This window comes from Rousettus aegyptiacus, unplaced genomic scaffold, assembly GCF_014176215.1.
Source record: "Rousettus aegyptiacus isolate mRouAeg1 unplaced genomic scaffold, mRouAeg1.p scaffold_m13_p_19, whole genome shotgun sequence".
Taxonomy (NCBI): Eukaryota; Metazoa; Chordata; class Mammalia; order Chiroptera; family Pteropodidae; genus Rousettus; species Rousettus aegyptiacus.
In genome coordinates this window covers 3043851-3059016 of record NW_023416294.1, presented here as the reverse complement: position 1 = coordinate 3059016, position 15166 = coordinate 3043851, and the positions used below count along the sequence as shown (strand labels likewise).

At 56.1% G+C, this 15166-nt stretch overlaps 1 protein-coding gene across 6 annotated transcripts in view; it reads left to right on the top strand.

Moving 5' to 3' along the window:
* Positions 1-15166, top strand: part of LOC107503818 (keratin-associated protein 10-2-like) — an 84055-nt gene that overhangs the window by 17405 nt on the left and 51484 nt on the right. For 2 of the 6 annotated variants that reach the window (XM_036235704.1, XM_036235702.1), the window contains exon 1: positions 12144-12371. The exons of 1 other annotated variant lie outside the window; for it this stretch is intronic. In XM_036235704.1, the coding sequence (XP_036091597.1) occupies positions 12293-12371 (79 nt within the window). In that variant the 5' untranslated portion in view covers positions 12144-12292. 3 more of the 6 variants (XR_001595313.2, XR_004955520.1, XM_036235701.1) reach the window with 3 other exon arrangements.

Here is a 15166-nt window from a genome sequence, read left to right as displayed (position 1 = left end):
GTTGAGACCGCTCCAATCGTTAGTCTTGAGGGAGACTAGATGAATGACGTAGACCACATTGCACTGCATGCCACAGATGCGCGGTGACGAGGCCACGTGCATGATGCCTTCTTCTAATTTTGGCCATTCTTCCGCTTGCCTGGGCTCTTGCACACTTGTTAAATTGTTAGATGAGACCATAAGGTCTTCAAGGACAGTGTACTTGGATTGAAGACACGTGTATTCTCTGCTTGCAGGGTGCCGTACGCCTCTGCGTGCAAACGTTTTTAATTTTGCAGTGCGCAGTGGACGGACCGTGCTTTCTGTGGTGCATGTAGCGGTTCAAAGGAGGGGAGTTCAGTGGGGTGTAATCAACCTCCCGAGGGGTGACGAGTCTACAGTGAAGAACTCCGTCGCCAGCTAACCTGCCGTCTGCAGAGCTTTGCGGACTCGGTTGCATGGCAGAGCAGGAGCACGAGCGACGCGCCCTCACGGCTGCAGTCACCTGCCACGCTGCTCAGGGTTGCCTTAGCTATATCACCCCGTGACCACCGAGAACGAGGCCACACGCCGTCAAGGCCGCACCTGTAAGTAGAAAGGAACCACGTTGTCTGCACGTGAGTAGGGCCACGTTGGGCTGGCACCACGCGGCCTCACGTGGTGTCTGCTTGACAAGCTTCGGGACACACAGGAAGCGAAGGGGGCCTCCTGGGAGACGGACATCGCAAATTCCGTTTGCCATAAGACGGACGCTGTCTCCACCACACCCTCTCAAAGTCCCCGTGCTGTACAGAATTGTCCTGATGACCCTGACCTTCGCTTGTGACTCTCACGGAAAACATATGGTTGACAGTGCCATCTGGAATTTGGAATTCTCTTTACACTTGGTCACTTACTCGAATGGAAATCTGTGCACATGCCCGTCCTCACTGCGTTCCCACGGCTGGCAATGCCGTGTGCCCGCCATTGCTGTGTGCACGCGCTCATCATTGCTGTGTGCGCATGCCCGTCATTTCTGCGTTCCCACGGCTGACATTGCTGTGTGCGCATGTCTGTCATTGCTGCGTTCTCACGGCTGTCATTGCTCAGTGCGCATGCCTGTAGGTGCTGCGTTCCCACGGCCGTCATTGCTGCGAGTACACACCCGTCATAACTGTGTGCACACACCTGTCATAGCTTTGTGCTCATGCCCCTATATGCTGCGTTCCCACGGCTGACATTGCTTGCGTGACTGCCCATCAATGGTGCGTTACCATGGCCGGCATTGTGGTGTGCGCATCCCATCATTGGTGCGTTCACATGGCAATCATTGCTGTGTGCACTTCTAATTTGCGCAAGCACACACCCGTTATAGATGTGTGTGCATGCCCGTTTATGCTGCGTTCCCGTGGCTCTCATTGCTTGCGCGCGTGCCCGTTATTGCGTTCCCACGGCGGTCATTGATGTGTGTGCCATTCATTGCTGTGTGCGCATGCTTGTCATTGCTGCATGCACGCGCCCATCATTGCTGCGTTCCCACCGCGGTCATTGCTGTGTGCAAATGCCCGTCATTACTGCGTTCCCACAGCAGTCTTTGCTCTGTGCGCGCGCCATTGTTGTGTGTACACGCTTATCATTGCGGTGTGCGCATGTCTGTCATTGCTGCGTTCTCACGGCTGTCATTGCTGAGTGCGCATGCTCGTCATTGCTGGGTTCCCACAGCTCTCATTGCTTGTGCGCATGCCTGTAGGTGCTACATTCCCATGGCCGTCATTGCTGCGTGCACGCGCCTGTCATTGCTGAGTTCCCACGGCTGTCATTGCTGTGTGCGTATGCCTGTCATTGCAGCGTTTCCATGGCTGGCTTTGCCGTGCGCGCCCATCATAGCTACGTGCGTGCGTTCATCATTGCTGTGTGCGCATGCCCGTCATTGCATTCCCAGGCTGGAGTTGCTGTGTGCACCTGTCATTGCTGCATGCACGCGCCTGTCATTGCTGTGTGCCCAAGCCGGTCATTGCTCCTTTCCCATGGCTGTCATTGCTTGTGTGCATGCCCATCATTGTTGCGTTCCCACGGCAGGCATTGCTGTGTGCGCATGCTCGTCATTGCTGCATTCCCATGGCTGTCATTGCTGCATGCACGTCAGTCATTGCTGCATTCCCACAGCTCTCATTGCAGTGTGCACTCGTAATTACTGTGTGCACACACCCGTCATCACAGTGCGCATGCCCGTCATTGCTGCGTTCCCACGGCTGTTATTGCTGCGAGCGCACAGCCGTCATTACTGCGTGTTCATGTCTGTCATTGCTGCGTGCGCACCGCTGTCATTGCTGTGTGCAGCCGTCATTGCCGCATGCACACACCCGTAATAGTTTCGTGCGCATACCCGTCATTGCGGCATTCCCACGGCTGTCATACTTGTGCGCATGCCCGTCAATGCTGCATTTTCATGGCTGGTATTGTGTGCACACGCCCGTTATTGCGTTCCCACGGCTGGCATTGCTATGTGTACCAGTCATTGCTGCGTGCACGCACCCGTCATTCCTGAGTGCGCGCGTCAGTCAATGCTGTGTGCGCATGGCCGTCATTGCGGCGTTCCCACGGCTGGCAATGCTGTGTGCGCATGCTCATCATTTCTGTGTTCCCACGGCTGACATTGCTGTGTGCGCCGGTCGTTGCTGCGTTCCCACGGCGGCATTGCTGCGTGCGCACATCAGTCATTGCTGCATCCCATGTCTCTCATTGCTGTGTGCACTGGTAATTGCTGCGTGCGCACGTCCGTCATGCTGCGTTTTCACGACCGTCATTACTTCGTGCGCACGGCTGTTATTGCTGCGTGTTCACGTCTGTGATTGCTGCATGCGCACGGCTGTCATTGCTGCGAGCACACGCCCGTCAGAGATGTGTGCGCATGCCCGTCTATGCTGCGTTCCCACGGCTCTCATTGCTTGTGCGCATGCCCGTCCATTGTATTCCCACGGCGGTCATTGCTGTGTGCGCCCATCATGGCTGTGTGCACGTGCCTTTCATTGCTGAGTGCGCATGCCTGTCATTGCTGCTTTCCCACGGCTCTCATTGCTGTGTGCACACACCTGCCATAGCTTTGTGCTCATGCCCCTCTATGCTGCGTTCCCACTCCTGACATTGCTTGTTTGACTGCCCATCAATGGTGCGGTACCATGGCCGGCATTGTGGTGTGCACCTCCCGTCATTGTTGTATTCCCACAGCGATCATTGCTGTGTGCGCCCATCTTTGCTGCGTTCCCACGACGGCATTGCTTGTGCGCATGCCCGTCATGGTGTTCCCACGGCGATCATTGCTATGTGCACATGCCCGTCTTTGCTGCATTGCCACGACGGCATTGCTGCGTGCACAAGACATTTATTGCTTTATCCCCACGGCTGTCATTGCTGTGTGCGCCCGTCATTGCTGGGTGCACTCGTCATTGCTGAGTGCGCATGCCTGTCATTGCTGCGTTCCCACGGCTTTCATTGCTTGTGCGCATGCCCGTCATTGCGTTCCCACGGTGGCCATTGCTGTGTGTGTGCCAGTCATTGCTGTGTACGCATGCCCTTCATTGTGTTCCCAGGCTGGTATTGCTGTGTGCGCATGCTTGTCATTGCTGCATGCACGCGCCCGTCATTGCTGCGTTCCCACCGCGGTCATTGCTGTGTGCAAATGCCCATCATTACTGCGTTCCCACAGCAGTCATTGCTCTGCGCGCCCGCCATTGCTGTGTGTACACGCTTATCATTGCTGTGTGCGCATGTCTGTCATTGCTGCGTTCTCACGGCTGTCATTGCTGAGTGCGCATGCCTGTAGGTGCTGCGTTCCCACGGCTTTCATTGCTGTGTGCGCATGTCTGTCATTGCTGCGTTCTCACGGCTGTCATTGCTGAGTGCGCATGCCTGTAGGTGCTGCGTTCCCACGGCTTTCATTGCTGTGTGCGCATGCCCGTCATTGCTACGTTCCCACGGCGGCGTTGCTGCGTGCGCCCATCATTGCTGCGTGCACGCGCCTGTCATTGCAGAGTTCCCACGGCTGGCATTGCTGTGTGCGCATGCCTGTAGGTGCTATGTTCCCACGGCCGTCATTGCTGCGTGCACGCGCCTATCATTGCTGAGTTCCCACGGCTGGCATTGCTGTGTGTGCATGCTCATCATTGCTGTGTTCCCACAGCTCTCATTGCTTTTGCGCATGCCCGCCATTGCGTTCCCAGGCTGGCATTGCTTGTACACGTGCCTGTTGTTGCTGCGTTGCCATAGCTGGCAATGCTGTGTTCACCTGTCATTGCTGTGTGCGCATGCCCGTCTTGGCTGCGTTCCCACCAATGCTGCGTGCGCACGTCAGAGATTGCTGCAGCCCCACGGCTGTCATGGCTGTGTGCACCCGTCATTGCTGCATGCACACGCCCATCATAGCTGTGTGCACATGCCCATCATTGCTGTGTTCCCATGGGTGGCTTTGCTGTGTGCGCATGCCCCTAATAGCTGCGTGTAAGTGCTCGTCATTGCTGCGTGCATAAGCCCATCATTGCTGCGGTCCCACGGCTGGCATCACTTGTGCGCATGCCCATCATTGTTACGTTCCCATGGCCGTCATTGCTGCGTGCACGCGCCTGTCATTGCTGAGTTCCCACGGCTGGCATTGCTGTGTGCGCATGCCTGTCATTGCTGCATGCACGCACCCGTCATTGCTGCGTTCCCACCGTGGTCATTGCTGTGTGCAAATGCCCATCATTACTGCGTTCCCACAGCAGTCATTGCTCTGTGCGCCCGCCATTGCTGTGTGTACGCGCTTATCATTGCTGTGTGCGCATGTCTGTCATTGCTGCGTTCTCACGGCTGTCATTGCTGAGTGCGCATGCCTGTAGGTGCTATGTTCCCACGGCCGTCATTGCTGCGTGCACGCGCCTGTCATTGCTGAGTTCCCACGGCTGGCATTGCTGTGTGCGCATGCTCGTCATTGCTGCGTTCTCACGGCTGTCATTGCTTTTGCGCATGCCCGCCATTGCGTTCCCAGGCTGGCATTGCTTGTATACGTGCCTGTTGTTGCTGCGTTGCCATAGCTGGCAATGCTGTGTTCACCTGTCATTGCTGTGTGCGCATGCCCGTCTTGGCTGCGTTCCCACCAATGCCGCGTGCGCACGTCAGAGATCGCTGCAGCCCCACGGCCGTCATGGCTGTGTGTACCCCTCATTGCTGCATGCACACGCACATCATAGCTGCGTGCGCATGCCCGTCATTGCTGCGTTCCCACGGCTGGCATCACTTTGCGCATGCCCTTCATTGCTGCGTTCTCACAGCGACATTGCTGCGTGTGCACGTCAGTTATTGCTGCGTTCCCATGGCTCTCATTGCGCACCTCATTTATTGCTGCATCCCCACGGCTGGCATTGCTGTGTGCGCATGCCTGTCATTGCTGCATGCACGCGCCCGTCATTGCTGCGTTCCCACCGCGGTCACTGCTGTGTGCAAATGCCCGTCATTACTGCGATCCCACAGCAGTCATTGCTCTGTGCGCCCGCCATTGCTGTGTGTACCCGCTTATCATTCCTGTGTGCGCATGTCTGTCATTGCTGCGTTCTCACGGCTGTCATTGCTGAGTGCGCATGCCTGTAGGGGCTATGTTCCCACGGCCATTGTTGCTGCGTGCACGCGCCTGTCATTGCTGAGTTCCCACGGCTGGCATTGCTGTGTGCGCATGCCCGTCATTGCTGCGTTCCCACGGCGGCATTGCCGCGTGCACACGTCAGTGACTGCTGTATTCCCACGGTGCTTTGTGCGCCCGTCATTGCTGCGTGCGCATGTCTGTCATGGCTTGCGCGCACGGGCATCATTGCTTTACGCGCAGGGCTGTCGCCGCTGTGTGTGCGCCCATCATTGTTTTCCGCACACGCCCGTCATTGTGATGTGTGCATGTCTGTCTTTTCTGCCTGTGGACATCTGTCACCGCCGTCTGTGCGCTTGCATCATTGCATTTTCTCAGGGAAAGCACCTCAGTGTTTCTCAAAGGCATTTTGACTCTTACAAACCATCAAAGAAAAGGAGAGTAGGAAATGGAACCTGTGACACTTAGAGAGGCAGTGTGTCATCTTTTTCGTCATTTCTGTTTAAAAAAGTGCTTATCACTCCCAAAGAAGGGAACGTCAGAAAAACTGTCTCACATTAAGTGACGTATTGATTTTATAATGGCAGTTGAGGTAATGACAATTAAATGCCATGGTGTTTCTTTAGTTACATACAAAAGGTATATGATGTAAATCCTATGGCGTTTCCAGTAGTCAAAGATCGGATAATTTGTTCGGATAAATATCACTGACGGCATCATTTCTTTCTCTCCACGCAGCCTCTCAATATAAAAAGGCATCTTTGGGTTGCTGTTGTGGACTTAGATGTTCTTTTTATTCCGTGGCGATGGCACTGCGCTATGTGCAGAAAAAAAATTAGCACCTGTTCCCAGCAAGACTTTATGAAGTGCGCCCCCTGGTGGCAGGAAGTGCAGACTTGCACAGCGCCTTGCTGAGGCCCCGATTCTTTGAGCAAGAAAGGAAAAGGGTGCCAGGGCAGGAATGAGAGACGGGAGGAGCTCAGGAGCAAGACGCCAGACAGCGAGCAGGAGCCAGACAGAAGCCGGGCCGTGCATGCCGTCGGAGGACGAGATAAACGAACGAATGAGGAGGCGCCGAGGCTGCCTACGAAGACGGGGTGCTCTCTCTCTCTGCGTAGGACACGTGCTGTCAGAGAGCGGCTATGGCACCAGCCTGCGATGACGAGGTGACAGGGGTCCTGAAACCAAGGGAGAGGTAGACAGGTCCCCACTCAGCGTGACTCCCGCTGAGCCTCTGTGGGACTTCACGCTTCACATCGGTCACCTCGGCTGTGCAGGATGGCCGGCGCTGCTCCCCAAACACACGGCCCGTTTCCCAGGGTCAAGAACGAACCCCAGTAAGCAAGAAGCTGCAGCCGCCCTCCGGGCATGTCCGGGGTTTTGTTTCCGGTAGGCGGGAAGAGGAGGGGGTCCCCCCCTCTGACCTTCATCGTCAGAAGAGAGAGATGCTGTTATGTGAGGAGGGCGAGGAGAAGCGGCTTGTCACCCAAAGCGGTTACTTCCACCTGCGGAAGTGCACAGCATCTGGGCGCTCACCCCGCACGGGCGGACTGATGTCCTCCCTCAGGGGAGCCAGCCGGCCAGCACAGACGGTGGCCCAGGACGGGGGCATTGGGCAGGGTGCAGCACGGGGCACAGCAGTTCGTCCTGGTCGCCTTTCTGTACTGAATCCCCCTGCCCCCCGCCCCCAGGAATAACCCACAGAAGAGACGTGGTCCCTGGTAGAGACATGGAGAGCAGGCGGGCTCAGGACGTGCCACCAGGTCCCTGTTCCAGGGAGGCCTCGCAGCCCGGCCGGGGCTGCAGCTGCGGCAGCTCCCTCAGACCTGCTTCCCGTGCAGGGCTCCTCTGCCTGCGGGCTGCCCTTTCCCGGTGACTCGCGTCCAAGGACCGCGTGAGACAGGGTGAGGAGGGCCAGCCCGTGCACCCCCACACGGGACACCCCCCGGGGGCTGCAGGGGCACAGCCTTTCCTGCCACCAGACCCTGTGCCCTCCTCCTCCCCACGTGTGGATCGTCACAGATGCCCTCCAGGGTCCATGTCCCGATCTATCTACTCCCAGAGGACCCAGGCCCCGTATGTACGTTCTCTTAAAATAATGTTTACGAAGAAACATTTTGGGTGATTATCTCCTTTCTTAAGTTCATTTTCTAACCCTCCCCCACTTCTGAATTTTACTGTACTTATCAAGAATAGACTGGATTTGCAGAATTATTTTACCTAAAATGGAAAGAATGTATGGATGGTTTATTAAGAACATAACTAAAGTGTTATTTTAAAGCAAGAACAAACATGCACGAATTCACGACGACGTGTTTGCATCAGTCCTCTGACTGGGATTAATGTCCCCACTGTCCAGGGAAGACACGTGGCCGGCCCTGGCCACCTTTAGTCTGCACCTTTGCTCACTGTGCAGGTGCTCGTGCGCATCTGTTATGGATGGCTGGGGAACAGCTTCCCCGTACAGAAATATTTATAATGTGTCATATTTTCTTCTTAGGAAACTAAAGGTTTGTTTTTGCACATCGCATGGCATCCAAAGTCGAGCTGCGAACGTACAGTGGTTTCATTGTGAAGTCCTCTGACAGTGCTCACCTGCCTTAAGTTACTAAGCAACCAAATCAAGAAGGAGAAAATTAAAGACAGCCGAAAGGCTTAACTCCAAAAGGAAGAGCCGCAGTCGTTCCTGCAGGGGGCACTGTCCTACCATTTTAAAAAGTCCGGTATGTGCCCTGGCGGTCTGAATTTCGTCTTCCCTTCTCCTTAACGCGTTTAATGCTCAGTTTCTTGGATTGACGTCTAAAAATGTGTTTCCTATAGTGCGACAACAAACATGCTCACTGGTGGTGATGTTTCCTAGCAACTGATCTGGGTCCTCTCTTTTTCTTACATGTATAGTTTGAACTTAGGCTGTCGAACATCAGATTCTTAGTTTCAGTGCCTTTTTTTAAAAGGGCATCCAGAGAGTAAAATGACGCCTTCACTCTCGGGGTCCGTCGTTGCCAGCAGGGCCCTCCTCCTCGTCGTTACCGTCACAGCCCCGAGCCGTGCGGCGAGCTGAACGGGGGTGCACCCTCAGCCTCCGGTCCGGGCGCCCGGAGCGCGTCCGCGACTGGCCTGCGGCCCTGGGGCTGTGACCCCGCGGGCCACGCTGGTCGGGCCGGCGGGACGCGCAGCGCCTTGGTGGGGGGCTCCCTGCAGCGTCTCACGGGTCACGGGCGGGGGAGCTTCGGCCATGCCGGGGCCCCGGGGTCCGGCCGTGGGGGAGCAGGCCGCGGGGGTGCTGCAGGCAGCGCGGGCGCGCACCCCAAGGGAGGGGGCGGGTGCTCCCTCCCGCGTCTGCTGCGGGGCCAAGTGCCCGGCGGCTGCGCTGCGCGCCCAAGCGGGGACCCGCGCCGGGACCGCGCGCGACTGCGTGGTCACACGCGGCAGGAGTTCCTCCTTTGTTAAGGCCGAATAGCATTTCCGTTTCTACCCCATTCAGTCTGGGTAGGTCGTCTGTTTCTCGGAACTTATCCATTTCCAGGTCTTTCCATTTGCTGGCTTATAGTTGTTCTTGGCTTGCCCTTCTGATTATGAAAATCTTTTGTCTGATGATTAGGGAAGTTCACTTTTTCCAAATCGAAAGACGGTTTTCTTAAGAATCCAGATTTACAAATAAAGTGGAAAACTATTCTGAGGAGAGCAAAACCTGCATTCTGTAATAAAACTCTGCAGCTCGTGAGTGGATATTCGAACATTTACGTGTTTTTCTGCGTATGCAGTGCATTCTGGAAGGTTCATGTGGGTCCAGTATAAGGATCCAGGCTCCGTTGAAGCCGCTGAGGACCGTGCCTGTGCACTGGGAAACATTCAACAGCATCCCTGGACTCTACCCACTAGAGGCAAGTGGTGTCTCCCAGTCCTGACAACCAAAAAGGTCCCCAAACACTGGTAATGGCCCTTTCTGGGGAGCCCGGCGTGGAGGAACAAAGTCGTCCCCGCTCAAGAGTTACTGAAGCAAATTACACGATGTTTACGTAATTTTTAAAACTTTCTGTTGAGAAACAATGAGAGTAATTACAGATTTTAATTGAGATATGTCCCAGTACAACTCTCAACATTTACATTATTAAGTGTATTGGGTTTTTTAAGTATTAATTTCAAGAGAAAAGGACACCAAATAAGGTCAAAACTTAAATATTTCTAAAGACTTATTTGTGCAGTATGGTATGTATAAAAATAGATGCTACAGGAAAGATGTTTTTGTTAAATGTCTTAAACCTTTTTTATGTCAGTTAAGCAAGTGATCTGTGAATAGACTTTGACAGGATTTCGTGTCAAACGAATTCGTTCTGCAGAATGGCGATCATCAGAATGGTGCTTTGGTGGCTGGGGCCGGTCAACAAGGCCCCGGGTTCCCGAGAGGAAATCGGGTGGGCCCGTGTCCCCGGCAGTGTGCGGTCACGTGACGGCCTGCCGGTGCTCCTCGGGGCCACCACCCTCCTTTCTTCAGTCCCCGTGGATCAGACTGCCGCTGCTGAGTCCTGAGTTGCAGGGAACGCAAATTATTCGAAACGGGTGTGCATTCACCACATAAGTCCTCCTTTTGGCAAACAAAATATTTTTTACTAGATTTAGTGTGCATGGTAGGGAGGAGTTGGGGGTCGAATGACTTTTCCCAGTATCTGCTGCATTCTTGGAAACGTCAGAAATGGAGCCTGAGCCAGCACAGGTGTTCAGAAAGGAATGCCCAAACATTTCTGCTGTGCGGCCTGCCCGGAATGTGGGTATTTGCTTTATTGCAGCTCTTGAAATGCCTTTACAAATATTTTCTGGAAAAGCAAGCATTTATTTTGGAAACATTTACTTGGCTTTCATGATTGCTGTTATTTGACTGTTTGCTTAATAGAGAAAAAAAAAAACGTGGGAAACGCTGTTCAAGTTCGCGGTCGCTGAAGGACTCTTTTATTCCCTTCAGAGAGAAATCCGAGGTTGTATGAGTGTCAAGATGGTTCAGGCGCCAGAGACGTTCCGCGGACGTTGGAATAGGCCAGCCTGATGCTTACATGGAGATGACAACTCTTGGCAGAGGGCGAAGAGTTGAGAGGAAGAAAACAGGGCACCTGGCGGTGAAAGCCGGAGCGGCAGCCCAGGCAGGCCCGAGACCAGGGGAGATGCGCAGGGGCGCGTCTAGGGAGGCGGGGCGTGTCTAGCGAGGCGGGCGCACCTGGCTGGCCCTGCGCTTCTGTCCTCCGCGGTCCCTGCCTCGCCGCCCCAAGCCATCGCGGACAGTCAGCAGGTGAGAGCATGGCGCAGGCCCTGCGCAGGCGCGAGGGGCGGCTCCAGCAGAGCCAGGTGCGCGCACGAAGGAGAGTGTGTCCGGACGCCGAGGACCGTCGGAGGACGGGGACGCGCCGCGCTTTCTGCTCGCGGCTGCCCTTTTGCTTCTGCGGCCACACTCGCCTAAACAGTGGTAAAACGGGCGCGACGACGTCTGCGAGAGAAGCGCTTCGCCTGGCTCGCAGCGAGGAGGCGGAAATGAAAACAGCATCGCTCGCCTCGGAACTCACATCCCCAACGCCGGGGCCTCGCGCCGGGGGTCGGATCCCCTCGCACCCACAGCTCCTCGGCGTCGGTTTTCAGAGAGTGACAAAGAAACGCAGGCTGGATCCGAGCCGGGAGCCCGGCGCCTATGGATTTTAGTAGTTTATCCGGAAAATAACTCGTAAAAGGTCAGGACGCCCGCGCCCTGGGACCGCGGGAGACGGACATGTCATCGGTCACCTGCGTCCAGAGCAAAGCCGGTCGCGCTGCCTTGACCTCCCTCCGCGAGCCTCCTCTGCGCATCCCACCGCGCTGTGCTCTGTGGATGCTCCCTTACTCTCCGGACGGCGGTGGCCTCGGGCCGTCTGTCCTCTCTGGCGCGTGGGCCGCATGTCGCGGGGCGGTCCCCTGCTAGGTGGCCTCTGGCCTTGTTCGCGCCCCTCAGCCTGCCGGGGGCTCTGCCTCGGGGCTCTTTGCTTTTTCTTTGACTCTTTCCCTGGTCAGCTGCCGCTTCGTGACCCCTTCCCTTCGGCCACCTCAGGCGCGCGGCTGCGAACAGGGGACGTGCACAGAGAGGAGTCACGTCGCGTTCGTCGTGGGAGGGGCAACGCAGATGGCGTGGTCAGCTCTGTGGCCTCCCCGGCTTGTGGCGCAGTCGGGCCGTTGGCCTTGGCTCAGGCGCGTTTGCGGCCAGTCGCCCGAGCGCGGCCCCTCGCCCGAACGGCGAGGCTGCGGTGGCAGGTGCGCAGCCCCGCGCCGGAGCCGCGTCTCCAGAGTCGTCGACTGACGTTGTTCTGGGCAGTAAAACACGGGGCCGTCGGAAACATCGGCCGCAGGCTCCCGTTTTCTCCTGTTCCCCCTCCAGTCTCTTGACCGAGCTGCCTCCCCGTGGCGCGGGGAGACTCAGGTGACAGCCATCGTCCGCGCCTTCGGTTCTCGGTGCGTCCTCACACACGGGGCGCAGGTGCCGGTCAGGGGCGGCTGCCGCTGCGAGGGGCAGAAGTAGCTCCCCCGCCCTTCTCCGCGGCCCACAGCAGCAGCTCGAGGGGCCGCCCCGCCTCCCATCTCGGGAGGAAACCCTCGCCAGGGACCAGCCGGGGCGGCTCCGCGTGCACGGTCGTCACACGTGGTTTCCTGTGTCTCCAGGGCCTCGCACACGCACCGTGCTCAGCACTTGCCGAAGTGAGCGCCCCTCGGATGACCTTGCTTGGCGTCAAGGTCACGGAACGCCTCGGGTTGGGGCAGGAGAGAAGGGGCGGCGTCTGCCGTCCGGCAGGTGAGTATTTCTCGTGGAGGCCGAGCTCGCGAGGACGGCGTCCTCGTCCCAGGCCTTCTCTAAGGCCCGCTCACAGCTGCAGAGCAGTCGAGACGTCTTGTCGACACCCCGTCCTTTGCAGAGGCGCCGCAGCGCCCAGAGCCCCGTCAGGGCTGCGCCCCACTCACCGATGCCCTCGGCCCTGGGTCCCGGTTTCCACGCCGCGCACCTCCGCCGGCGCCCGGGCAGGCTGCGCCACGGCGCATGCATCTCGCACGGTGACAGCGCGCCGGATGGCCCAGTGGCCTCTGCGGCAAGACCGCACATGGCCAAAGCCTGAAATTAAACTTAACTTTTCCACTCTGATGATTGAGTACTCTGGCAAGTCTGATATGTAGACGTATTAAATAATGTATTATGGCAGTTACGATTTTAAAAAAAAATCCTTAATACCATTTCACATTAAAAAAGCAAATAAAATGTATGAGCTTAACACTTTATATTTATTAAGTTTTCATCGGCTGAATTTCCTATAATTCTTTCTACCAAAACCCTTCCAACTAAATTCACATTAACTTGGCTAATAAAAACATCGCCCATATTTATTGCTTAAGAAATGTAGCTATGTGTGTGTGACTAAGAGTAGAATTTATTTGCACATATTAATCCATACAAAGATAAACACAGGTGTACACGAAGGACTTACGTGAGAGGGGATAAAAGCTGAGAACGTGAACGGGCCGTAGTTCAAAACGGTCCAAGAACAGGAGAAAGAAAGATCAGATAGGCAAGTTCTGGAATTGTGTCGCAAGCTGATGCTGAGTGAGCCGGGAGAAGGGTTGCAGGGCAGCAGGTGGCCTGCAGCGGGGACGTCTCTGCTTCCTGTGGCCTGGGTTTGAAATCTGGAGGGGGGGTGCTTTGCCTGTCGCAGTTACGGGGGAGGGTCCAGCCACACGTGGGGGGGTCGTCCTGCTCCGTAGAAGCAGACCCCTATGTCACACCCACTTCCGAACGACCCACGGGAGCGATCGTATGCTTCCCCAAAGCTGGAAACTAACTTCGTCACGCACAGAAACCCCAGCATTTCTCTTTATGGTTATACTGACTGGTCTAGGAATGCAAGCGCATGTGGCTTGAAAAAATATTTTACTTTCTTTCACTGAGAATATTTCTAATAAGAGTTGTTCACTGCTTGAGTAAATCACGCCTTTTTGACAATGCCCCTTGCCGTCTGAGTTGTTGGTAGATACCGACCTTATCAGGCCGCGTGTAATATTTTTATACTTATGGTAGATTTGTGACTCTGCACTAATACACTTATCTGCTTTCAAACTATCAGGTTGTTTTTTTTCCCCCAAAAAACAATCATTATTCAGTTGAACTGTGTTTTCTCTTACATCTAAGATTGTTTTTATAAACGGGCAAGCATATAACAGCCTCGTTCAGCATCCTCGTGTCATTCCTGTGCCCAAGCGTTTTCATATTTAAAAACGTAATTCGTGATGAATTATATTGTCCTTAACTTCTGCTTTAGATTACAACGGGCATTGTCTCCTATAACGTTTATAATAACAGAGATAGAGTCTGCGACCTGTGAATTTCATTTCAGGAGCGTTAAAGAGGCATGAGGAAATATTTAGGTGCAGGGGGCCCCGGTAAGGAGAGCAGCCCTGGCGGAGAGGCCGCGGGGGTGGGGAGGCGCTGTCGGGAGTGAGGCTGTCGCGGGTCGCCACTGTGGCTCCGGAGAAAACAGTGCCGTTTCTTCTTTACGAACAGCACATGAGCCAGTGCGGAGCCGGGCGCTGCGCCCCCCGAAGCACGCAGACTCTGGCTGGGCACGGCCACGGCGCCCGGGGCGGGCCATCGGCGTGAGCTGAAAATACGGACATAGGGTTCATGCACCCGCGAATAAAAGTCACGTGCTGGTGACAAAGCCCGGTCGGAGACGGGGAGGCGCACGCAGGAGGAGCCCGCATCCTGGCGCGAGTGCAGATACATGGCCCTCGACGTGGGCGGCGACCGTGGCTGGGCCTTGAGTCCCCAGGGGAAACCAGGGGCGATGATGCCCACGGCGCTAATTCTCGAACGGCTAAGAGAGCCTCGTAAGTTCCTAAGGACGCTTTATACGCATGTGACCTACGCTTGCAAATACGAGTCCCTCCACGTTCACAGCCATATGGGCATACAGTTCTGATAGAAACGGGTCTTTCCCTCTCCTCCCTAACACTTTAAAAAGGGCCCCTTCTGAGCCCCGGAGCCGGAGGTCGTCGTCCAGCCTGGGCTTGTCCCAGCCCCGGGGGGGGGCGTGGGAGACTCAAAGCTTCCGTCCACAGGACGCGTGGGCGAGGGGACGGGCCGGGCTCTAACGTGGCCTTCCTCGCTCAGCTCAGGGGCTCTGCCGGCCTGGGGGCGTGGTCGGGCGTGGCGGGGCGTGGTTTTGGGCGTGGCTGGGGCATGACCGGCGTGGCATGGGCGTGGTTTGGCATGTCAGGGGCGTGGTTTGGACATGGCTGTGCCGTGGTTGGGGCGTGGTGGGGCGTGGTTTGGGCGTGGTTTGGGCGTGGTTTGGGCGTGGTTTGGCGTGGTTGGCCGTGGCCGGGACGTGGTCTGGGGGCTACATGGCTCTGCCTGACCCGCCACTCAGCAGCGGACCTGGCTCAGGATTCTGTGCTGGAACCCAGGGGCCAACACTCCGTGTGAAACTGTTCGGATTCCAATGTGTGTTTACACACACGCGTGCGCACACACACACACGGCAATGTAAGACATTGGCTCAGGCAAAACAGTGCCGCTCTGAAAAATAATTTTAATAACTC